Genomic DNA, 26,234 nt, shown 5'->3' on the forward strand with positions numbered 1-26,234 from the left:
AGCATTTATTGCTTTTAGATTTTTTGATGATGGCCTTTCTGATGGATGTCAGGTGATACCTCATTGTGGCTTTGACTTGCATATCTCTAATGATTCATGATGTTGAGCATCTTTTTATGTGTTTGTTAGCTATCTGCATGTCTTCTTTGGAGAAATGTCTATTTAGGTCTTTTGCCCATTTTTGGATTGGGTTGTTTGCTTTTTTGACATTGAGCTGCATGAGCTGCTCATATATTTTGGAGATTAATCCTTTGTCCGTTGCTTTGCTGGCAAATATTTTCTCCCATTCTGAGGGTTGTCTTCTTGTCTTGTTTATGGTTTCTTTCGCTGTGCAAAAGCTTTTAGGTTTCATTAGGTCCCATTTGTTTATTTTTTATTTTATTTCCATTATTCTAGGAGATGGGTCAAAAAGGATCTTGCTTTGATGTATGTCATAGAGTGTTCTGCCTATGTTTTCCTCTAAGAGTTTTATAGTGTCTGATTTCACATTTAGGTCTTTAATGCATTTTGAGTTCATTTTTGTGTATGGTGTTAGGAAGTGTTCTAATTTCATTCTTTTACTATGCTATTAATCTTACCAGTCATCTTAATAATTTAGCATGTAAGGAAATAATGATTTTCCATATTCCTTGAATGTTGGCAAGGAAATAATTTTAAATAGAGTGACAAAAATCAGAATGCAAAAAACAAATCTACCAAAACACCAAGTGTTTGAAATGCTAATGCCTATGCATTTATATATGTATTTAGAGACAAGGAAAGATGATAGTGTATGGCTGTTGAAGAAAAAGAATCACACGAATACTTGATATTTTAAAATTCTCACATGTGTGTAACATGAGAGTTTATTTTTTTAAGGTTACCCACCAATTTTACCAGCATTGAGAAGCATTGATATGTACCAAGGTGGAACTTCAACAAATTTTGAATTTACAAAAATGGAATACAAAGCTAAGCTTTTCCACTGTATGAAATGTTTAAAAGTTTATCTCTTTAATTTTTACTTTCCTGGATGAAAAATCTGAATCCTATAAGCAATATTATTTTCAAATTAAATGATACAATTCACTTAAAGCACATAGTCTAGTCATGCCTGACACATTGTAGGATTCTGTAAATGATAGGTCTTAACTTCCTTTCAAAGTAACTATATATATTATCATCTCAAATTTACCAATGAGAAAATGTTATAAAAAGTATTCTGTCCTCTGATTCCAAAAATTTTTACATATTAATTTTTGAATGATGCCAGAAAATTGAGTAAAAACATGATTTAATTTCACTTAATATATTGTTTAGTCAAATAATTATAAAGTCAATAGAACACAAATCACTTTATAAGCAGCAGGATAACTATTCCATAATTACTAAAACACACACTTGAAATTTTCCGCATGGGGGCCTCTTCCATAATCTCTCATGTATTTAAGATATTAAGCAATGTCCATAAGCATGTCTCTGTGATGTCTTTTTAAATTGTAACCACATAGAATAAGAAAACAATATTGGAAATTACTAATTCAATTACCTCAATATTAACATTAAATGACAAGAGCAAAGACGTGGCTATTCTGAACCAAAACTGAGCAGCCTCAGATGGAAGATATTTTGGGATGTTGGCAGTCTGTAAGAACAGCAATAAAATGTGAGACTGGACAACAATAATAGCTGAGGATTAAAAATAAAAGTGTTCAACAACACAACAGGTGGTCACATTAGGTATCCCAGACTAACATTTGGAGCCAGAACGTTTCACTAATTAAGGAAGGGAAATCATGTAGGTATAACACAGCTGTGGAAGTATATTCTCCAGATCAGGTGGTTGGAGCATCATGGTTCCAATATTCATGAGTGACCAATGGGATTCCAATCAGTGACTGGGATTATGAGAAATTCATCCAGTCTTCAAGAAGCCAAAGAGAAGCAAATTAAGAATACATAGAGTACCACCAGATTGGCTTAGTGAGGATCTTAGCAAGACTTTGCAGTACACAAGGGGACTAGATCAAAGAGCTAAGTCAATATGGGAAAGGAGAAAGGAAAGAGAAGAAAACATCCAGGACCTCTCCTACATAACCATAAATCTCACTTCACATGCTACCTACTGTTGGAACTGGAAGCTCAAATGTGGTATTTACTTTGAGGAAGACAGGTTATGTAAGCGTATTATTCTGAGGTTGTAGGCAAGTAAAGGGTGGCGATGATTACAACAGCACTAGGCTGGGGAGGGAAGCATCTAATAGCAGGTCTCTGCATACCCAATTCACTCTTAGCCCTGAAATTTAATACAGTTGCCTTTGAAAGGACTAATTGCTGAAGGCAATGTTACAGAGAATCTTCTTTAACAGTTATGTATCAACACAACCACAGTGACAACAGATAAGAAAGGAAAAAAAAAATCAAGATCAGAAATGTAACCCTAGTTTAGAAACAACTCCAGCAAGTCAGGGCTAAGATCCATTGACCAAGAAATAATGAACCGGATATTTCAACATGTATAAAGTTATTTCCTTAAATAAAATTACTTCCTGAAAAGACTGTATATTTTTTAAATGTATGATAAATTTCCATGATAATGCACTAATATTAACACAAATATTCTAGCACATGATATATTTTTATTAAAGAATAAGTCTTACTTTTAAAACTTAATATTACTTTGAGGTCCCCATTAAATTCTTGGTATTTTCAGATTATTGTGATCCAAATCTCCCTCTGTGGGGGTAGTACAAAGAAAGGGGGAAAGACAATGCTGAGGGCCAACGTGGAAGATGACAAAAAGTACCCTTGAGATTTTTTCTTAAATGCCCTATTCTCTACTATGAATCAGGAAACAAGAATTATGGAGAAGTTCAACCTAGCAAAAAGAAAATAAAGACTAGGGAGCAAAAAAGAGGATAAAGTCCTAAGAATAATCTCCAATTTGAATTATCTGACTGCAGTTAATAAAAATCACAGTAAAGTTAATGAATGGTGTTTTCGTTTCTCATTCTAGGACATCTTATTTCAACACAATTATTCTTCCATAGCAATCATGTCACCTTTTCCTAACATCACTTCCTCTTCTCTGATCTTTTTCCTGATGGGAGTTCCAGGACTAGAAGCTGCCCCTGCCTGGATCTCCATCCCTTCTGCTGTCTCTACGTAAGTGCCCTCTCTGGGAATGGTATGATCTCATTTGTCATCAGCACTGAGTCACGTCTCCATGAACCTATGTGCTGTTTCCTCTCTGTGCTCTCAACCCCTGACCTGGGATGGTGTATTTCAACACGAGTCACTATACTGGGCATATTCTGGTTCAATGCAAGACACATCAGTTTCAATGCCTGTGTTGCCCAGACATCCCTCATTCAACTTTTTACTGTCACGGAGTCTTCAGTGCTCCTGGCGATGGCCTTTGACTGCTTCGTTGCTATTTGTAACCCACTGAGATATGCTACCATTTTGACTGATTCCAGAATCATCAAAGTGTGGTTTGCCACCCTTGTCCGAGGAACAGTGATCCTAACACCTCTGGCCCTACTTCTTAAACGTCTATCCTTCTGCAAAAGCCACGTGCTCCATCATTCTTACTGTTTCCATCCTGATATAATCCAGCTCTGATGTTCTGACAATAGCATCAACAGTGTTTCAGGACTTACTGCCCTCACAGCTACTGCAGGAGTGGCCTCCATCTTTATTCTTCTCTCCTATACCCTGATTATTAAGACCATCCTAAGCATCGCTTCCCCAGAGGAGTGGCACAAGGCCTTTAGCACTTGTATCTCCCACATAGGTGCTGTTGCCGTCTTCTATATATCTCTCTCATTAGCTTGTGCTCTGTCCATAGGTTTGGGGGAAAAGGCACCTCCTTATGTACACACTCTTATGGCCAATGTGTATTTGTTTATTCTGCCAGTGATGAATCCCATTATCTATAGTGTGAAAACCAAGCAGATCCATAGGGCCGTTAAAAAAGTCCTCTTTCCCAAGGGATTTGGGGTCTAACAACTCTGCAATAAAAGCTACTCCTTAGTTATGACTTGTAAGACCTAGTGTTTAGTCAATATCATCTCTTCTATCTGTGACTCGAAATCAAATAAAGTAGGTTGGGTGGGGTTGGTGGGGGTGCAGTTTGGTGGAAATTTACATTTTTAATTTTAAAATTGTATTTATTTACTTTTAATTGAAGTATAGTTGATGTACAATCATATAAGTTACAGGCGTACAATATAGTGATTCACAACTTTTAAAGCTTATATTCCATTTATAGTTGTTATAAAATATTGACTATATTTCCCATGTTGTACAATATATTCTTGCAGCTTATTTCATATATAATAGCTTGTACCTTTTAATCCCCTAACCCTATATTTCCCTTTCCCCTTCCCTCTCCCCGCTGGGAACCACTAGTCTGTTCTCTGTATCTGTGAGTCTGTTTCTTTTTTTATTATATTCACTAGCTTGTTGTTTTTTTGAATTCTACATATAAGTAATATCATTTAGTATTTGTCTTACTCTGTCTGACTTATTTCAATTAGCATAACTCTCCAAGTCCATCCATGTTATTGCATATGATCTGATTTCTTGTATAAAAGATGCCAAGAAATCTATTTTTTAAATTATTAAAACTAATAAATGACTTCAGCAAAGTTGCATAAAACAAGACCAACATATAAAAAATCTACTGTATTTCTATACATTAGCAAAGGACAACCCAAATCTGAAATTAAGAAAAAATTCCATTTACAATAGCACCAAAAAACATTAAAATACTTGGAAATAAATTTAGTCAAGGATGTACAAAACTTGCACACTGAGAACATTGTACACAAAAACACTGCTCAAAGAAATTAACAAAATCATAAATAAATGAAAAGATATATTATGTTTAGGGATTTTAAGACAGTATGGTTAATATGGCTATATTTCCCAAATTGATTCTTAGGTGTATGAAATCCCTATCAAAATTCAAGTTTGTTTCTTTACGTACATTGACAAGCGGGTCTCAAAATACATATGGAATTTTAAGACACCCAGAATAGCAAAAACCATCTTGAAAAGGCAGCAAAGTTGGAGGATTCACACTTAACAATTTCAAAATGTACTACACAGCTTCAGTAACTCATCTGGTATAATGCTGGCATAAGACAGACATAATTCAATGAAATGGAGTTGAGAGTACAGAAATAAAAGCTCACATTTCTTGTCAATTGATTTCTGATGCAGGTATCAAGAAAGTTCAATGAGGAAAGAATAGTGTTTTCAACAAGTGGTGCTGCCACCCAAATGTCCCTCAACAAAAAAATGCTTATATATAACACAATAGATCCATACAATGGAACGTTATTTGCCAATGAAGAAGAGTGAAGCATTTATACTTACCACAAAATGGATGAACCTTGAAAATATGCTAATTTTAAAAAGCCAGTAACAAGAGACTGTATACAATATGATTCACTTTATATGAAATATCCAAAATAGGCAAATCTACAAGGACACAGAGTAGATTAGTGGTCACCCAGGGCTGGGTGGGATGGAAGGTATAGAGATATGATTCATGGGCAGGGTATTTCGTTTGTGGATTTTAAAAAAGGGGCTAAAATTTACTGCGGTGGTAGTTGTACAATTCTAAGACTATACTAAAAGCCATTACACTTTTACAGATTAAATAGGTAAGTGGTACCTGTGTGAATTGTATCACTATAAAACAGTTATATTTTTAAAAAGAAGATTGGAGATTGCAGAAGAAAAGTGAAGAAAGTACACATGTCTCAACTGCTCTCACACTAGAAACAGGAGTAAATATGCTTGAAATAAAGATTAAATGAATAGTGACACTAGAATATAAATACAAGTATAACCAGAGATCTAAAAATTTGTGAAATCCATGAAAGATAGAACAAAAATAAAATGATACTGATAGACAAAACTGTACCCCAAAGTATGTACAGGAGCATGTTGAAGGGGAGGTAAAGTCTGCTCTAAGGGATGTTCCAAGTTCTGAGGTGTTAGACTAGAGAACTCCATCAACTATGCAGTGATTTTACTTCTGCCCCTCTAACCCTAACCTGACCCTCTTTATGCTATATTTTAGACCACAGAGAAATTTGATTAAATGTGGAAAAATTGAATAAGAATGTTTCTGCCACCAAGGCAGATCTGCACTTTAACTCTTTGGCAATATCCAGGAGGAACAGAGAACTCCTATGCCCAGATGAAGAGCTGATAGTATGTTTTCCGTCCCCATGACAGGCTATGTCATTTTTTCTATAGGCATACTGAAGGCAGTAAATCTTAGAAAATATAAACAAGACCCATGAAAATATGTACAGAAAATCTTACATATATAGAAGATCACACAGTGAAGAATTTCTAAACACATCATTTCAGAGGGGCTATGAATTGATAGGAAAAAGTCACATGTATGTACACACACACACACACACATACTCACTTTGACATGAGAATTCAGTAATAGAATATTAAATCTATAATATTTTGGAAGTGTCCCCATATCAGAGCTATGCATGTAGCATATCTAACAGCACCTTCAGAAATATACACGTGCCCCAGAAATATGCACGTGGGGGTGGGAGGCGACAGGGGAGAGCAGGGCTGCTGACAACTGTCTTTACATGTCAGGGCAAGGTCAGACCAGAGCCTGATTTCTTAACCAGTCATAGTCCTTAGGCCTGTAAATACGTAGAGGTTTCACCTTCACCCAGAAGGAACATACCCAAAGAAACTAACCCTTTAACAGGAAATATATACGAATGTCTAAGAACCCTATTGGTATTTAAGAAAATTTCAGTGTCAGCAAGGCCACACCTAATAGTGTGTGGAGAGAGATGGGGAGAGAAGCAGGCTGCGTGAGTGCCTGCAGAACCCAAAGCGGCTACTAAGCATCGGTATCCTTCTTGGGTCTGGAAAGAAAAATACAAAAATTTTCCTTTACTGGGCATGAGATATGCTCGCATACCCAGAACACTGGGCCACTAGGAGTTTTACTGATGTGACAGGCCTCCGCATGTGTGCAGGCTTGCCAGCCACGCTCTGGAGTGCACGTATTGCTAGCTACATCTTGTCTGTCCTCCGTACTTAACATGATTTCATCATTGCATCAATACAGTAGACCAGTGTGATGCTTTGTGGGATGTCCTACTGTTCCAGGTCTCCTCGAACTATATTATGACAAGTTCCGGAAAGACAACATAGCAATGGTTCAAGACTATAAATGTGAACATGATGTGGAACAGGGCTTTTCTACCACATCCCCTCCAAAGAAAACTGTTTCTCATAACTACCCACAGACAAGAGTACCTTTGTGGGAATCTGGAAGTTCAGTGGAGAAGTCCCAGCAAAAATCCAAGAATAGATACACTGAAGAAGAGAACAGATTCATCTTACCTGTATCACACTACCCCAAGACAACATAACTCCACTGAGTTGAGTGCCAATAGAGATCCCCTCTTCCACAGGGGAAAATAAGAGGGTAGGGAGGGAGCACCTGGCTCCTTCATCTGTGCAGGATGCTTCCAAAGAGGTCCATGTCTTTCTCACCCCACCCAGAATACTGAGGTGATCTGCATGACTGAGGGCCAGGGAGAGCTGGGAGCACAGCAGCCAGGGATTGGAACTCACAGAAGGGTTTTAGATCCTATTAATCAGGTTGCAGACTCCACTAGGAAGCCTGCCACAAGCTGCTGGGGATGCCTCACTTCAGAGCTTCTGTCTGACCTATGGGCACTCCCAGTGCTCCACACATCTTACCGTATATCCTCCACGGACAGTTCACTGTGTGTGTCCCCACCAGTGGAGAGTGCAAGCTTTTGCACATGGCCAATGAGCGCACACAGAGAGCTGGCTGGACTCTGCAGGATTGAAAGAAAGCACACAAAGTTGAACAATCAGCACCACCCTAGGGAAAGCAAATGGGAGGCTAGAAGCAGTCAGCCTGGTTCTGTAGGGTGGAGAGAAGACATACAATGTTAAGAAGCATCCTACCACCACCACCTCCAAGAGGAAACAAGATGTGTAAGCAGTCACATCCACACAAAAGATCTGAGAAATCCTTAGAATCTCTAGCAGGACTGACAGGTAATTTTGTTAAGACTTATTTTATCACCTAACATACGACCTATGCTGGAGAATGTTCCTCCTGAGCTTGAGAAGAATATGTATTCTGCCTCTGTTGTATAGAATGTTCTGCACATGTCAGTTAGGGCCATTTAGTCTAAAGAATAGTTCAAGTTCAATGTTTCCTGGAAATTATCAATTAGCAGCATTCCAGAAGATTGTATGTAGAAATGTTTGGGGACGTGTGGAAGCACTTGTCTACCTATAGCTACTAGATACTGTTGTTATTATCAACAGTCCAGATTAGAGCAACTAAGAAAACTCCTGTAATGGCCATATCAAGCTTAGTTGTATTACATGCACATTACCCCACTACACTGGCTATGAAGACACTGTACCTCAGCTCTAAAACCACCATTCTCTAAGCACTGCTTCTAATAAGAAGGCAGAGAATAAAGAACCACAAACATTGTTTGCCAGCTGTATTCCTTGCTATACTCTGTTCATTGAAGGATGCTGGAAGGAGATGGGAAGCTGCTGGAAGGAGATGGGAAGCTACTGGAAGGACAAGTATCTCCATTGTTTCCTGCTGTACCTGTCAATGCCTGGACAGCAATAGTTCTTTGCTGACTGGTAATGGATCCACTTTCCAGCTGCAGTTATTTCCACACTCCCGGCCCCAATCTCATCATGCTCCCTTGGAAGAAACAGACCCATTTACCGGTGGGCCCCTTTTCAGGAATCTGAGTCCCAGTTCTGTGAGAGGTCCTCCTCTGTGCTCCTGAGGCACAAGCTTCAGCTACAAAGTGCCCTTCCACAGAGGTTTGGGTCTTAGCTCCCTATGGTGTGTCCTGTGAAACTCTGAGATACTAGACCCAGCAGGGCAACACCCTCTCATTACAGCTCTGGGGAGGCTCTCCACCAGGCTTCTAGGTTTTCATAACTGGAAACTCTTATTTTCGTTTACAGAGACATAGAGATGGAAGTGACATCCTGTAGTTATTATCTCTGTGTTATGTCCATGTCCCTTTGTGCCATTTCAGTCCTCTAAAGCCTGTTCATCCAGTTCCTTGGATTAAATACTCCCAGTGTTAACTGCTGGTGTGATTTCTGTTTTCCAATCTAGAGCACAATTAGCATACTCACTTCAACTCTCCTTGAAGAGAGGGCCCAAAAATAGCAACATAAAATCCAACCAAATTAAACTGTGTCTGCATTTGGTCCCTGATAAACTTGAGACTTCAAGGAAAATTACTTTATTTCTCGATGATGTTTGCTAGCCAATAACAGATTTATAAGCAACAAGCATGACATTAGTACTTCTGAAGAAACTATACAGATCGGAGGTGAATTAAACAGTTATTTTCACAGAATCATTGTGCTATAAATCTTTCCTGGAAAGCTGGGGGAAAGTAAGAATATCTGACCAAAAAAAATTAAATTACTGACAAAGCAGCAAAACATGTATTGATGATGATACTAGCTATCATATTAAAGGTCAGGGAGGTCAGAGGCAAAAAAGAAAAGTAAAAGTATTTGGAAAAACTCCATAACCATGGACAATCCCAGTTATAGATGTCTGATTTAGATGATAAAATTCAGTAATTTACAACTGTTAATACACTGTTTATTCCCATCTTTTCTTAAAAAAACAAAAACAAAAGCCAAATAACTCCCCATTGGAAAACAAAACTGGATCATGGGATCTTTGTCATTATAACTCTTTCATCTTGAATGAAGAAATATTAACATCATTGCAGTTATCTGAGGAAAATAGTAATAGAGAATTTCCAGCCTAAATTTATCTCTTTCAGCTCAGAGTCTTCATGCTTAAAGCTAATGTGATATTTTTGATGCTTTCATCCCAAGCATGAATCTCAACATCTTGGCTTCTATATAAATGGTATTTTACTCATCTATACAACACCCAGGACTAGGGAAAAATGAGAAACCCAGCTAGCTCTTTGTTGCACTGGGATGGAGAACTTTTAGCATAGCTTTGCGTATCTGTCTGGTCTTTACACTATAGATGATGGGGTTCATGACAGGGGGGACCAGCAGGTAGGCATTTGCAATCAGAGTATGTACATACGGTGGGGCCCATTTCCCAAATCTGTGAACAAAGGGCAGACTGATCAATGGAATGTAGAATACAGCAACAGCCCCAATATGGGAGATACATGTGCAGAAGGCTTTCTTCCTCTCTTCTGGGGATGTGATGCTGAGGACAGTCTTGATAATCAAAAGATAAGAAAGGATAATGAAGATCGAGTCCACCCCAGCAGTGGTGATCAGGGCTGTCAGTCCAACTGCACTATTGATCCTGGTGTCTGTGCACGAGAGCTTCATCACATCAGGGTGGAAGCAGTAGGAGTGGTGGAGCACGTGGCTGCGGCAGTAGGACAACCGTTTAAGAAGCATCACTGTAGGAGTCAGTATTAGTGTCCCCCTGGTGATGATTGCTACTCCAATCTGTGCTACTTTAAGATTAGTTAAGATAGAGGCATATCTAAGAGGATTTGAAATGGCCACGAATCGATCAAAGGCCATGGCCAACAACACTGAAGATTCCATGACAGTGAAAAGTTGAATGAAAAACATCTGCGACAAGCAAGAATTAAAGCTGATCTCCCTGGCATTGAACCAGAATATACCCAACACGGTGACCAGAGTGGATACGGACAAGCCAAGGTCAGCGGTGGACAGCATGGAGAGGAAATAACACATGGGCTCATGAAGGCTGGGCTGAGTGACAACGGCAAAGAGAATCAGGCTGTTTTTCCTGAGAGAGCAGCTACGTAGAGAAAGCAGAAGGGAATGGAGATCCAGGTGTGGAAGGCTTCCAGCCCAGGAACACCAGTTAGCAGGAAAATAATGGAGGAGGATGTGGTATTTTTGAAAGCTGACATTGTATTCAAACTGAAGAATCTTAATCTGAGTGCTCTGCAATGATAAATTGTATTCATTCATTTATTATGCATTCCACATGAAATTAATTATTTAATCAAGTAAACATTTATAAAAGACAATCTCTATATTACAGAAAGAGGTCATGAAGGTGAATTACAGACAAAACTAAGATCACATTTAATAATGGAGCATAAAACAGAACGTGAACAATTACATGAAGATATAGAATTTGTACACAAACAAATCTCATAACAACCCATCTTATTTAAATTCACATGTCCATTGAGTGAGTTTATACCCATCACTTTCTGAATTCATGTGATACACAATCATTAAATATTTGTTAAAATCTGTTTATAGAGTTAATGGAATTTTAGATGAATAGCAAACAGTGTATGCAGTGATTCTGATACAGTAAATAAAGTTAGCTTTTGGTGGCCACTCTCTTCATTTCCTGGATACTTTCTTTCAATCAGGGTGAAAATCTCCAATCTCAATAAAAAGCTAACATTTGTTGAGCCCCTACTAGTGTTTGTGATAATATCTTGTATAAACATACAGTCTATTTGCAATATCATAACTTGAACTGTACCTAATTAACTTTCATACTACATAATGAGTATAAACAATGAAGACAATTGCAAAAAGAACCATTTGAGTATAGAGGGTCTCGCAGGTAAGAATTATGGGTTTTTAATGTTAATTTTTTGGCATATCAAATCAGTTTTTAGGATTGCATATCCTAAACTTTGATGTGTTCAAACATGAGCAAATGTGTTTCTTGGCTGTTACCCACATGATAACTTAACTGTGTGTGCCTGAATTTCTCCATCTCTAAAGTAATAATGATATACATAACCCAAAGGATGCCTGTGAGGATTAAATTAGTAAATGTATGTGAAAATTTCAGGAGGGTACTTAACTATGATGGAAAAGTTCACCAAAATGATACAAATGAACTTATTTACAAAGCAGAAACAGATTTACAGATACAGAAGGCAATCTTATGGTTACCAAAGGGGAAAGGGGGATAGGGATAATTTAGGGATTTGGGATTAACATATACACACTACTATATGTAAAATTGATCAACAACAAGGACCTACTGCATAGCACAAGGAACTATATTCAATATCCTGTCATAACCTATAATGGAAAAGAATCTGAATAAGAAATATATACACACACATACACACATATCTTATTATCTGACAGCTGACAGAAGAGATGGAAGTATTATCTGTCTCATCTATATATTAGAAAGTTGTGTGGGGGAAGGCTAAAAAAAAGGTTTCCTTGAGAACAGGAAGATTACTTGTGCAGGAGTTGATAGGTAAAAATCACCATGAAAAACTTCTAAGCATGTCCAAAGGTATATAGTTTCAAATATTTTCAAAATGCCACTGAACTGTGAGGTATAAAGTGTTAAAAGGTAGTATTTAAAGGTAACAGGGACCCAGTATGGAATTATCACCATTAAAGAGGTAAGGAATGTGGATTTTTTTTCTAAACACTAAGAAAATAAATGAATATATAGGATTTTTTCATACTGTGAAATAATCCCAACAATTGTCCTTCTTTCTTTTTTAAATTTGTATTCTCTTTCATTTGTGGTATTACCACAGTCTGTAAATATTCCAATTTCTTCCTCAATCTAAACAATATGTTAAAAAAAAAAAAAAAAAGAGGGAAGAATGAAGGAAGAAAGCAAGGAAGGAAAAAAGGAAAGAAGAGAAAAAGAAAGAAAGAATCCTCTTGTTAACTCTGCCTCCCTGTTGTATGCTTCTCTTTCTCTTCCTGAACCACTTACTGAATATTTGTCTGTCCTCACTTCTCTCTTTAAGGGTTTACACCTCTTTAATGATTCATACCTACTGTTGAAATCTGGTTTCTTTTTGAGGTTTCAGCCAGCCCTGTCTTCTCATCTGGAGCTCAGGGTCCTCTTCCAGACTCATTCACACTGTGGGCAGAAGTGAGTTGCTTGTGGTCTAGGGTTCAGGTCTCCATTTTCTTGCTCGCTGGGGACTGGAATTGCTCTTAACTCCCAGAGAATACTCTCAGTCTCAACCAGGTGGAGCTGTCACAACATCACATCTTGCCTCTTCTAATCCAGCAGAAGAAATATCTCTGCTGCATTCTCTTTTAAAGGGATACAGGATTAAGTTAGGCCCACCCAGCATAATCTTGCTTTTGATTAACTCAAAGTAAAGTAATCATGGACCTCATTAATATCTGTAAACTCCCTTTGCCATATAATGTAGTATAATAAGCAAAGTGATATCCCATCATCACATTTACAGCTCCACTCAGACTCAAAGGATGGGTTTTATACTGAACAAGTGCACAAGAGGCAGGCATCTCAAGGTTCCTTTTAGAATCCTGCCTACCATAACTCTCTAGGCCATCTAATCTCCAAACTGTCGCAGGTGTAGCTTCCACAATGTTCTTTGGTTGATTATCCTTATGTTCCAGTTCCATCACCAGTGCTTTACATAACACTCATTAGTTTTGCAGGAATTTAGCAATATTCTCATAAGTAATTTCCTTGCCCTGGGTTTCAAGCGTTTCCAAACTTTCTCCACGTTGATGCCAAAGTGATGTCTCAAAAATACATCCCCACGTCACTCCTCATACAGAGCTCTTCATTGCCTTCAGCATGATGCCAAAACTCTTTATCTCTTTATTACAACGGTCAAGATCTCTCCAATCTACTTTAACTGCCAACAATCCTCTTTGCTACCCCAGGAACCTTCTGATATAGTCAACATGGGCTGTTTCTACTTCACCAAACTACCAAATACAGCAAGTTCTCTCATATCGGTATGCTTTGCTTAACTCATGTACCTCTCTCTCTTCTTTGAATTAGCCTACATTCTTTAGATTCATTATTTGCTCCATTGAACCATCTATAAATTCAACATCTCATTTATTCACATTTAAACATTAAATAGTTACATTAGAAAACATTTGGTGGTATCACTTTCTCCAAGTCAAGTTAGAAGAAATCACTTCCCCTGGAGTCACAACCTTTTTTATTTAAATGTCTAGAATAGTGGTTATTCCACTGTGAGTTATTTGAAAATATGTCTCTCCAACTAAAATAAGCTACTGGCAGGTGGGTTATTGCTTATTCATCATTTATTCCCAATACTTTGTACTATATTTTGCAGTGTGGGAAGAAAATATATGTTTCTTGATATAGATTAAATCTGAGAGTTGTAAACTGACAAAGGAATCTCACTGAACTCTCCTTCATTCCCACAAAATGAGTGTCTGTGTGTGTGTATGTTTATGTGCACATTGGGTTTTTTGATGGAAGACTGTGTCCTACTACTGTAGGGTAAACTTTCACATTCCTCCTTCCATTTGTTGGTAGTAATTCTCTCCTTATATGAAGATAATATTCCAGTCTCACTGTAAGGGCTTGCTGCAGGTTCTGGGCTGGAATAACTTGACTTCTCTTTCTCTCCTTGAATTACAGGAAATTACTAACATGGTTGTTGGATCAGACAAACCTCGGCTCAAATGTTGGCTCTGCCAACAACTAGACAAGGTTCTCCAAGTGAGCATTTTACATTAGATGCATTAGATTCTTCTCCTGTGAAACTGGTAGCTTATTGATACCATTACTTTGTAAGGATTAAATAACATAACATTTGTAAAGCATTTACTCTGCTAACTAGTACTTGGAAGACATTTAATAACGGTAAATGAGGACAAGGATGACGCTGGTGGTGAATAGTAGTAGTAGTAGTGCCAGCTGGTCTTGAATGTGGTTTTGAAATATGGTACAACTAACCAGAAAACTCACAATTGCCAGCACATGCTTACAAATTGGTCTAAGAAGCAAGACACTTTGTCCATAGACCGATGGAACCCCACCAGTTAGAATATTATGTCCTCAGAAATACAAATTCCTCAGGTACCATGAGAGCTTTTTGCAGATAATAAAATCTTCCTCATTCTTAAAGAAAAAAGTGTAAGTAAAATCTGGTATTTTTCTCTGAACGTAGCAGTTTTACTTACACAATATGGAAGTGTGTTCTTTCCTGCCCTGTTTGCCAGGAAGGGGCCTCAATTCAGGAACTGGGGAGGTTTACTGCTCAGGGATTGGCAGCATGTATGAAGAGTTATGATGCAGACTGTGCAAAATCTCTTAATCAGAAAACTCCTGGGGGACTTTTCTGTGACCCCCCAGAGTATGAAGCTTCCCAAGGGTTCATTCTACCTCAGGGCTGCCTCCCACTTCTACTTCATTATATTTATTTTGTTCATTTCTATGCAGGGACTGGTATGATAGCTCCTTGACTTTATATCCTGGTAAAATTTGTTAAAAGTAAATTCATGAGTAAAAAGTCCAAAACAAACCACCTGCTCTATACATAGGCTCACTCCTGATCCCCACGCTACCCCACACCCAGCTGATAAATATATAAGCCTCCAATATCACTTGCATGAATTTTGTACATTTCCAAGGAAACTTTCCATTTCTTTTTTTTTTTTAATGTCATTAATTCTTTCATAAAGCACTTTAAGTACCTATCACATTTTAGGATCTTGCACTGGTAATGCAGAGAACAGAACCAAGCCACTTCTCTCTAAGTGCTCAAAGTCCAGTGAAGAAACAGACATAAAGCTTAATGATTACAACAGGGTGTATTTATGGTGAGAGCATCAAAGGGCATGTATTTATCCTGCAGGAAGGTCAGCACCAAGTTTGTCAGGAGACGTGGGAGAACAGAGTATAGGGAAAACAAAAGTGACATATATTCAGCATGCCTGGAGCCCTGGGTACAAGTGGGACAGCAAATTGCAAGTGAAACTAAACAGGGAGGTAGGATCCATGTTGCAAAAGACCTCACAGGCATTCTAAAGCATTTGAATCTGAATAACGCAATTGAAATAGCTCAGTATGACATTGAAAATTTCTCCTTTCCTAGAAAAACACATTTCTACAGATCCTTGTGAAGCAACTGAAGAACTTCAGGCATTTTATTTTGGCATTCAGGCATTCCATAACATACTTCAGTTCCCTGTTTGGTGCAGTATCAACCTGAATGATAATATTATAACATTTTTCCTCTAAGCCACAATCTGTCATTTATACAGAAATATCAATTTAGGAAACATTCTCAAACAGAACCTCAGTGACTCATAGGGTCTCAGCAGAACACATTCGCTTACTCTCCCAAATTCTGCATCAGATTAACCAAGTGATTATATTCAGAATTGGCTCAGACAATCTTGAACAAACATTGTTTCATAAGGTCTATAAATAAAAGCAAAACCTGTAAAAAGGTATAGACCTCTAACTATTTGATGCTATTTAATTCACAGGAAAACATAGCTAATAGAAAATTGAAAATATTGCCTGTAAGAATAAAGAAAAAAGAGTATATTTAGGTAGCTTTCTGTGAATTCTATCACTTTATAAAGAAAGAAAAGTAAAATACTTTAAAACGGATTGTGCAAATGTACACATGAATACACTATACAAAATTATATGAAATTCACACTTCTTGAATCACCTTTCTTATTACAATGTACATTAATTGGTTTAGCTTTCACAAGAAAATTCTTTAATACATTTATTTTAAAACACACTGAAAGATATGGTTGCCCTACTTTTATATTCTCCATTTTCAAAACTTTTACTGAGTATCCATGAAATGTGAATCATTATATTTATGCTTTTATTGCTTAGATTTGAAGTGCATTCTGTCTCTTCTATTAAACAGTATATTTCTAGGAGCTCATTTTTCTCATCAGGCTAAGAGTTTCCTGGGTTGATGATTTTCCCTTTACTTTGTGCTCTTCCTATAGAAAGAGACCACCAACTATTACTCCTCTTAATATCTGGTACAATGATGTATATACAGTATCATGAAAAAGAAACAACCAGTTAAAATAGTATTTCAATTTAGATATGTATAGTCAGATAGTTACTACTTAAGAATGGAGACCATGTCTTGGTTGTTCACTGTTTCATCCCAGTGCTTTCCACAGTGTTTGCCAAAATGAAGATGTTCAAAATATGTTAGAAGAGTATATACAAAGTTATACAAAAATAAATTGAATAAGCACATATTAAGTTAGCTATTATTAATAAAGCACTGTGTTTGGGTCTGTGCAAAATATATCAATGCCCAAAGTATAAAGTATAATAGCTGTTTTCAAAAAGTTTCAAATCAGGTGTAGCCGAGATGGAGAAATAGGAAAACCCTGAGCTCACCTTCTCCCCCACCCCCAGCACCCCCCCATGCACACAAAAATCACAACAATTTACAAAGTAACTATCAATGAGAATGACCCGAAGACTAGGAGAGAAGATCTTCTACAACTAAAGATATATAGAAGGAACCACATGAGTATAGGAGGGGTGGAGACAGGGTACAGTCAGGACCCATACCCCCAGGTAGGCCACCCACAAACAAGAGGAGAATTAAAATTGCAGAGATTATCCCCAAGAAGCAAAGGGTCTGAGCACCACATTCGGATCCCCAGCCGGAGGATCTTGCACTAGGAATATAAGCCCTCGAAATGTTTAGCTTTGAAGTCCAGTGGGGCTTACTTGGACTTCCAGAGGGCTGTGGGAAATAGAGATTCCACTCTCACAGGGCACACACCAAACTGCACATGTTCCGAGAGCCAGGGTAGAAGCAGTAATTTGAAAGGAGCATAGGTCAGATCCTCTTGGAGAATCTCCCAGAGAGACAGGAGGCAATTGAGATTCACCCTGGGGACATAGACCCTGGCAGCAGCCATTTTTGGGAGCTCATCTCACCACGAGGACACTGGTGCTGGCAAGTGCCATTTTGGAATACTCCCTCATAGCTTATTAATACTGGGACACAGCCCTGACCTGGGACATCTCAGGTCAAGCAGCTAGCCGTCAAGGAAACAGCCTCAACAACCAGCAGGCCTCCGGAACCCCCAGCCACCCTAGAACCAGCCCACAGACCAGTGGGCCAGCACTAGCACCAGGATCCCTGGGCCCCATAGCCAGCTATCAGACCCTGCCCCCACGAGGATGCAGGCACCAGCCCCAGGACCATCTGGTCCTCCACCCTTCCCACTGCAGGCCAACACCAACTCCAGGGCCTCCAAGGCCCTGCTTCCAAAGACCCTGAGACACAGCTCTACTAGTCCTGGCACTAGCCCTGGCACCCAGCCTCACCCGCCAGTAGGCAGACACCAGCTCTGGGGCTCCTGGACCCACTGCCCACCCACTAGTAGGTATAGACATCAGCCTCAAGGTTACCAAGGATCTGCAGCCAGCTGTGTACCCAGCCCACTCACCAGTGGATAGACAGCAGCTTCAGGAACCCTGAGCCCCACAGTCTAAGACTCCTGGATCTGGTTCCACTCATCAGTAGGCTGACACTATCCCCAGGACCCAGCCTCATCCACTGGTGGGTGGACACCAGCCCCAGGATGCCCTGAGCCCCAGTTCCACCCACCAGATGGCAGACACCAATTCCAGGTTGAGAAAAAAGAACAAAACTGGAAGAATTACACTCCCTGGTTTCAAATTATATTACAAAGCTACAGTAATCAAAACCACATGGTACTGACACAAAACAGACTCATAGATCAATGGAACAGAATAGAGAACCCAGAGATGAATCCACACTTAGGTGGGTAATTAATCTATAACAAAGGAGGCAAGAATATACAATGGGGAAAAAGGGTATTTTCAATAAGCGGTGCTGAGAAAACTGGACAGCTACATGCAAAAGAATCAAACTGGACTACTTTCTCACACCCTATACAAAAATAAAGTCACAATGAATTAAAGACTTAAATGTAAGACCTGAAACTATTAAATTTCTGCACAAATAATAGCCAATACACTCTTTGGCATCAGTCTTGGATTTTTTTTTTTTTTTTTTTGGATATGGCTCCTTAGGTAATGGAAATAAAGAAAAAAATAAACAACTGATAACACATCAAAATAAAGGCTTTTGCATAGTGAAAAAAACTATCAATACAGAAAGACCTCCTACTGAATGGTAGAAGATATTTGCAAACTATATTCAACAAGAGGTTAATATCCAGAAATATATATAATTTATACAACTCACCATCAAAAAAATCCCAGACAACCCAATTTAAAAAAATGGGCTGAAGTCCTAAAATGGACCTCTATATGAGGTCCCCACATAGACATTTTTCCAAAGAAGATATGCAGGCCAACAGGATAATGAAAAAATGCTCAACATGTCTAATCATCAGGGAAATTCAAATCAAAACCATAATGAGATGTCACCTCACACTTATCAGAGTTGCTATTATCAAAAAGACCGCAAATAACAAGTGTTGAAGATGATGTGGAAAAAAAGAAACCCTCATGCACAGTTATTGGAATGTGAATTGGTGCAGCCACTATGGAAAACAATATAGAGATTAACTTTAAAAAATTAAAAATAGAACTATCATATGATCCAGCAATTCCACTCCTGGGTATTATCCAAAGAAAACAAAACACTAATTTGAAAAGATAAATGCACTTCTATGTTCATTGCAGCATTATTAATAATAGCCAAGATGTTGAAGCAACTTAAGTGCCCATCAATATTTGAGTGGATAAAGATGTAATACATATAACTGAACATTATTCAGCCATGAAAAAGAATAAAACCTTGCCATTTTCCACACACAGATGGACCCAGAGGATATTATGCTTAGTGAAATAAGTCAGATAGAAAAAGACAAATACAGTGTGATTTCATTTACATGTGGATCTAAAAAACAAATGAACAAACTTAATGAAACAGAGATAGATTCATAGATACAGAGAACAAACAGGTTGTTCCCAGAGGGAGGAGGTTTGAGGGTTCGGGGAAAGAGGGAAATAGATGAGAGAGATTAAGAAATAGGTGGGGGAGATTTCAGATATAAAATAAATGAGTCACAGGTATGAAATGTACAGTGTGGGAAATATAGTCAGTAATTATATAATATCTTTGTATGGTGACAGATGGTAACTAGACTTATCATAGTGATTACTTTGAAATTTATGGAAATATCAAATCACTATGCTGTGTAACAGGAACTAACAATGTTATAGGTCAATTATACTTCGAAAACAAACACTGTCATAGAAAAAGAAATCACATTTGTGGTTAGTGGATGTGGGGATGGGCGAAGGGGAATTGGATGAAGTTAGTCAAAAGTATAAACTTCCAGTTAAAAGGTAAATAAGTACTAGGGCTGTGATGTACAACGTGCTAAATATAACTAACACCGATGTATGTTATCTGTGAAAGTTGTTAAGAGTAAATTCTGAGTTCTCATCACAAGGGAAACACTTTTTTTCTATTTCGTTAATGTTGTATCTATATGAGATGATGTTGTTCACTAAACTTACTGTGGTAATCATTTCATGATGCATGTAAGTTACGTTATTATGATGTAAATGTTCAACTTACACAGTGCCTTGTGTCAACTATCTCTCAGTAAAACTGGAAGAAAAATAAAATAGTTTCAAATTAGTCAGGAAAAAGAGGCCTGACTACCTATAACAAAAAGATTTCTTAATGACACCTGGAAGAAGGAAAAAAAGCAATACTAGCAAAAAATAATAAAATAAAAATGTATTTTTAAAATTTAAAAAATAAATGAAAGCAGGTGGGTATTTCAGTAGGAGAGAACAAAATGTTTGAAGACTAAGGACAAGGGTTAGGGTTATTCATGGTGTTAATCAGAAGTGAAAACCTCTTACAAGAGTGTTACTCTAATAGGTATGATAAGCTATAGGTAGCATGTTAAAATGCAAATTCTTGTGCTCCATCTGAAGAGTATCTGATTAAGTAGCTTTGGGGTGGAATTGAGGAATCTGCACTTTATAAAAGAATTTCGAGTGGTTTTAATGCCCTGGTGCTGGACCACACTAAGAACAGTGAAGGAGGCGAAAGGAAAGTGGATGTCATAAATGTATCCAGTGGGTAGTGTGAGGACCCAGGGAACGAAAAGCCTACAGAAGACGAAGAACCAAAAAGCTGTTGTGTTTTTAGGTAGTTGTTTAATGGAAATTATTTTGTTATCTGAAATTAAAAAATAGCAAGAACAAAAACCACACTATTGAGCAAAGTACAGAAAAGCTTAAAAAAGTATAAATAAACAAATATTAAATATCAAAAGGTAAGTAATTTTGACATTTGAAACATGTCTTTCCATACCTGAATAACAAATGTGTTATGTGCATGTGTGTGTACACTTGTGTGTATATTCAAATGAAATATACACACAACAGTGATAAGTACACTGTATACTAATCTATCTTTTAATATATCAGTTATACCTGTATGAGTATTTAGCTTGTTGCTTGATAGCTCATATTTTATTTTACCAATATTCTGAAGTAAATGTTTAAGTGTTTTCTAAATTATCGTTGCAATATATGATGATGTGTTGAATCTCACATCATTGCATCCTTGCCCACTTTCCCCCATCAGACACATATTTAGAAGATGAATCACCAGACATTAGATACTTAAAATATCAATACATTTACCAAAGGGTCTGAAGAAGTAAGAATTAGAAAAGTATCCTTTTAATTCACATTTCTTCCTGTTTATTGTGCTTATTCATGATTCTCACCATGAATAACCTTTTTGGGGGAATAGTAATCATTACCAATTACTAAAACCTAGACTTTCCTACTGATCTAAGTTATATCAGACATGCCTTGATAGCTACATAGCCTAGATGTGACAAGACTTCTTGGACCCCAATTTATAATTTGTCCATTTTGCAGATATATTTAGAACATGGTCTTATTCTGTGCCAGGTGCAGTATTTGTGTTAGAGTTACAGATTAACAAGACATAGTACCTGCTCTCAAATAATTCAGTCTAGAATTCTGTAAATAGGGTTACTGGATCATCAGAAGAATGAAAGCATGTGTAATTCATTTCAATGTATAGCGGTAACTCACATTAGTAAGTGATCAAACATCGGTCAGAGAAGACAATGTAAAGAAAGAATACACTGCAAAGTGTCCTAAATTAGCTTAAAAAGAAATATTTTGAGCATGGCCTTGCGGATTTGCATTGTCTTCACACTGTAGATTATGGGGTTCATTACAGGAGGGATGAGAAGATAAATATTGGCAATGAGAGTATGCACAAGGGGAGGGGCATGCTTCCCAAATCTATGCACCAGTGACAAGCTGATCATGGGGATGTAGAAGATGGCAACGGCACTTATGTGTGATACACAGGTACCAAAGGCCTTTTTCCGCTCCTCTGGGGAGGCAAGGCTGAGCACAGAGTGGATGATCAGGACATAGGAGAGGAGGATCAAGACAGAGTCCAAGGCAGCAGTAGAGATGACAATGGCCAGACCAAATGCACTGTTGACCTTGGTGTCTGTGCACGAAAGCTTCATCACGTCAGGGTGGAAACAGTATGAATGGTGCAGAACGTGACTTCCACAGAAGGACAGGCGCTTAAGGAGCAGGAGTAAAGGCACTAGAGCTGTTGTCCCCCGAATGACAATTGCAAAGCCCACTTTGATGATCCTTGAATTGGTTAAGATTGTGACATATCTCAGTGGGTTACAGATGGCAATGTAGCGGTCAAAGGCCATTGCCAAGAGTACCGAAGACTCCATTAACGTGAAACCATGGATAAAGAACATTTGGCCAATGCAGGCATCAAAGCTGATTTCTCGAGCATTGAACCAGAAAATACCCACCATGGTGACCACTGTGGAAAGGCACAGCCCTAGGTCTGTGCAGGACAGCATGGAGAGGAAATAGTACATGGATTCGTGGAGGCTCGACTCAGTGATGATGGCAAACAAGACCATGCCATTCCCCGAGATGGCCATGGCATAGAGACAACAGAATGGGATGCAGAGCCAGGCATGGTAAGTTTCAAAACCAGGGATGCCAGTAAGGAAGAAGATGGCAGGGTGGACAATGCTCTCGTTGAAGGATGGCATGATGAGCGAAGGAAGCAGATTCCCTTGGAGAAAAGGAGGATGTCCTGCAAAAACAGGGAAGAAAAATGTTTTCACTCTCTTCTACATGCCAAACAATTTAGGATCACTAATGAACCTTGTCTTGTTTTTCAGTTACTAGTCATTCCTTTCTTAGATCTAGAATTGATCTTGAGTGAACTTAGGAGAGGAGATAGCACTAAACCCAGAGCACCCGGGTTTTAGCAGGAGTACCACTTGTTACCTCTTAGCTTCAGTATATATCCACATATATGTATAAAAGAGGAGGTTAGATTGCATAATGGTAAGATATTTCCCACTTCTGTGATTCTGTGGTCATGAGCAGATAGGGAATTTCTGCATAAACTTAGGATAACACAAAATGTAGTTCATTCCGTTTCTTCACTTCTCACTTTCCAAGGCAACAACTTTTAAGAGGTCCATTAATAGTTGTCTATGCATACCCAATGAAAACAGTAAAGATACTATTAAATATTTTACAGCAAAAATTACTCCTGTTAAATAAATATGCAAGAGCTATTGATAAAAATGAAATATTAGGAAAGAAGCAATTCAATCTGTGCAAATAGACTACAGTGTGTGATAGTTGATAAAACGTTTATTCAAGTAATACCTGTGAACCTGATATTAAGGGAAATTCTCCTTGAAGAAATAGGGCTTAAGTTAACCTTAACAAGAACAAAGGAAGTCATTGCAAACTAACAGATAATAATTGGAGCAGAATTATCTAAGTAAGATTCTTAATATTCCATTATTACAAAAGGACATTGCACGTGAATTGAAGGGCTGGAGGTGGGGATGTGGTCCCTCAGAAAGCCTCATTAGGCTGGATACCTCTCCATTCAGATGGTGGATGATGACTCTGAACTATCTTCTCTGTTTCAGGATATGAGTATATACTCAACCCAGATCAAGAAATCTCTAGGATCAAAGAAGTTCCTCTATATTGGTTCTTGTCCTAAGTTTTCTGATACCCTGATTTTATCTGTAGAAAGAATGCTTGGTTTTTACAGCATTACATTCATGCATGCATTCTTTCAACAAATATGTAAATAACTGACAAAATGCCAGTGTGCAATGAACAGAATTAGAATTAGACCTAGTACTCCATGATGGTCTATACATGACTCGGGGGGAAAAAAAAATCTGAGTGTAAGTTAACTTGATGAGGTTCATTCTAGCCCCTGAATGAACAGGGAGTGGCTTCAACTTGAGTGGAAATAATTGATTACAGGACTTGTGATGTAGAGGAAATTTGAGAAGAAAAGAGAAAAATGTTCAATATAGGCAACCTCTTAAGGGCCTACTGAAAAATAAATAAATAAACAAATAAATAAATAGTGGCTGGAAAATTTGAATTAAGAGGCAATGCATAAAAACTAAACTCCATGGGTTTTGATTCAGCCCTTAGACCTCAGTTGGAAAAGAGGCCTCACTTTTTTGCTTTTAACTCACAGGAATTAGAATATGTACTTACCTCTGCATTCCCAACAAAGTGACTCCTGCTCTGATAGTTGGGTTTGAGAGTTAAACCGATGCCTGGGTTGAAGTCACAGGAGTGGTGAAAAATATCTTAGAGTAATAAAATCTAAGGGGAAGAAGGATTGAAAAAAACGACCTGGGGAATAGCAGTATTTAATGAAAAGACAGAGTAGAACCTGCTAATGAGACTGCAGAGGCCATGGCCACTGAGATGCAAATGAACCCCAAGTAAACACAAAGACCTCATCAGTTTTTCTTAGACCTTTGATCTCAGAGCCAGGAAAAATGCCTGGCACAATACTGTCTAAGAGTATCTGTTGAATAAATGAATTGAATTGTATCTGATAATAGTGATAGACCCTAGACACATAATATCAGGCATATATTGTGGTTCCTGATATATATAGCCCCTTTGAATTAGAAGTAAAGTTCATGTAAACATACAGGTATATATTAATGTAGGAGATAAACTAATAATCTGGTGCTTATCTTGGATAGTAGGACTTTGCTCAAAATTAGATCTGGTGATAAAAACAAATTTTTCTGGATGAAGTTGTCAGGACCCTTAAATCATATCCTCTTCATTTTTAAGATGAGGAGGTGGAACCGAGCAGGATACTATGGGGCTTTCCTGGACCCTCCCCCAGATCCTCTGCTTTAGCTCCTCTCTGAAGTACCTAGATAACAGAATCTAATGCACATTTCCTGAGTCATTTTCCTTTACTTTTCTTTTCTTCTTCTTTTTTTTTTTTTACAGATGCTGATACCCCCACCAAATGGAAGAACTTAACTACTTCATAACCATGAGCCCGTAGCCCCTAGACCTATTGGAGCCAGAGGATTGATAATGTTAACACTTGTGACATTGCCCTGTTCCCTCACCATCAACCAAGCAGAGAATTGTGCCTGAGCTGATCATAGACCCTGGGATGCCCCTCTCTTACCCTGCCTTTAAACCCATCAGATCTGGGAGTTCGTGTGTTTTGAGCACTAGCTGTCCTGAACTACTTGCTTGGTGGCCTGAACTAAATGCTACATTTTCCTTCACCACAACCCAGTGTCAGTAGATGGGCTTTACTGCATGTGGGCAAGTGGACCCAAGTTTGGTTCCATGGCAGAAGCAGACTTTAAGTTAATGCTCTTTTTTATTATAGTGTATAAATTGAGACCTCAGTGGATTATCCAAGTATCCAAGCTAGCCTACTTCTTAACAATAGTGATATTTCAATGCCTCCAATGGGCCAAACAATTTATGTCATTTTATCCCCTTTTCTGAATTGTACTTCCCACTGTTCTGCAAGCTTTTCTTGTGGTGTCTTTTTTCAACTGATACAATCAAAGGGAAACATAGTAGGGCTATTCTAATTCAGGGAACTCTATTAGTAAAACTTGTGGGCAGGAATAATTTTTTTTTAATTCTATGATTCTTAAACTACTCTTGGGTGTTCTTGTACTAAAACTAATGAGCAAATCTTAAATAACTATTCTTAGAAAGGTATACTCATTTAAATATTTCTTCTCCATGGAGAATTCTTTAAGGTAAGGGCTATAACTTAAACATCCCTGTAACCAGACCACCAAGAACTTGTAAATGTTGCCCCTGTTACAAAGCTTTACATTCATCACTATCACAACATGCATTGGGTATTATTAGCTCCTTTTTACAGATGAGAACATTGAGACTAAGATTAGAAAATGAAGGCTCGGAAGAATCATGTTACTTTTTCACATTTATCCACATGGTAAATCTAATAATTGAACTTTGTTCTGACTTCATTCTGTTCTCTTTACTTCTTATTTTTAAAAGAACTTAATTT

At 38.0% G+C, this 26,234-nt stretch overlaps 1 protein-coding gene and 2 pseudogenes across 1 annotated transcript; 1 reads left to right on the forward strand and 2 right to left on the reverse strand.

Moving 5' to 3' along the window:
• The first annotated feature begins 3,034 nt into the window (after nt 1-3,034).
• LOC130828971 (olfactory receptor 51F2-like) lies at nt 3,035-3,987 on the forward strand (annotated as a pseudogene).
• A 6,027-nt stretch (nt 3,988-10,014) lies between these two features.
• Nucleotides 10,015-10,967, reverse strand: LOC130861432 (olfactory receptor 51F2-like; annotated as a pseudogene).
• An 11,005-nt stretch (nt 10,968-21,972) lies between these two features.
• Nucleotides 21,973-22,917, reverse strand: LOC130861418 (olfactory receptor 51F2-like). Its single transcript, XM_057750273.1, has one exon. It carries the CDS (start codon nt 22,915-22,917, stop codon nt 21,973-21,975), a length of 945 nt encoding a protein of 314 aa, XP_057606256.1.
• Nucleotides 22,918-26,234: the final 3,317 nt, after the last annotated feature.

The sequence above is a fragment of the Hippopotamus amphibius genome, chromosome 9, assembly GCF_030028045.1.
Source record: "Hippopotamus amphibius kiboko isolate mHipAmp2 chromosome 9, mHipAmp2.hap2, whole genome shotgun sequence".
NCBI lineage: Eukaryota > Metazoa > Chordata > Mammalia > Artiodactyla > Hippopotamidae > Hippopotamus > Hippopotamus amphibius.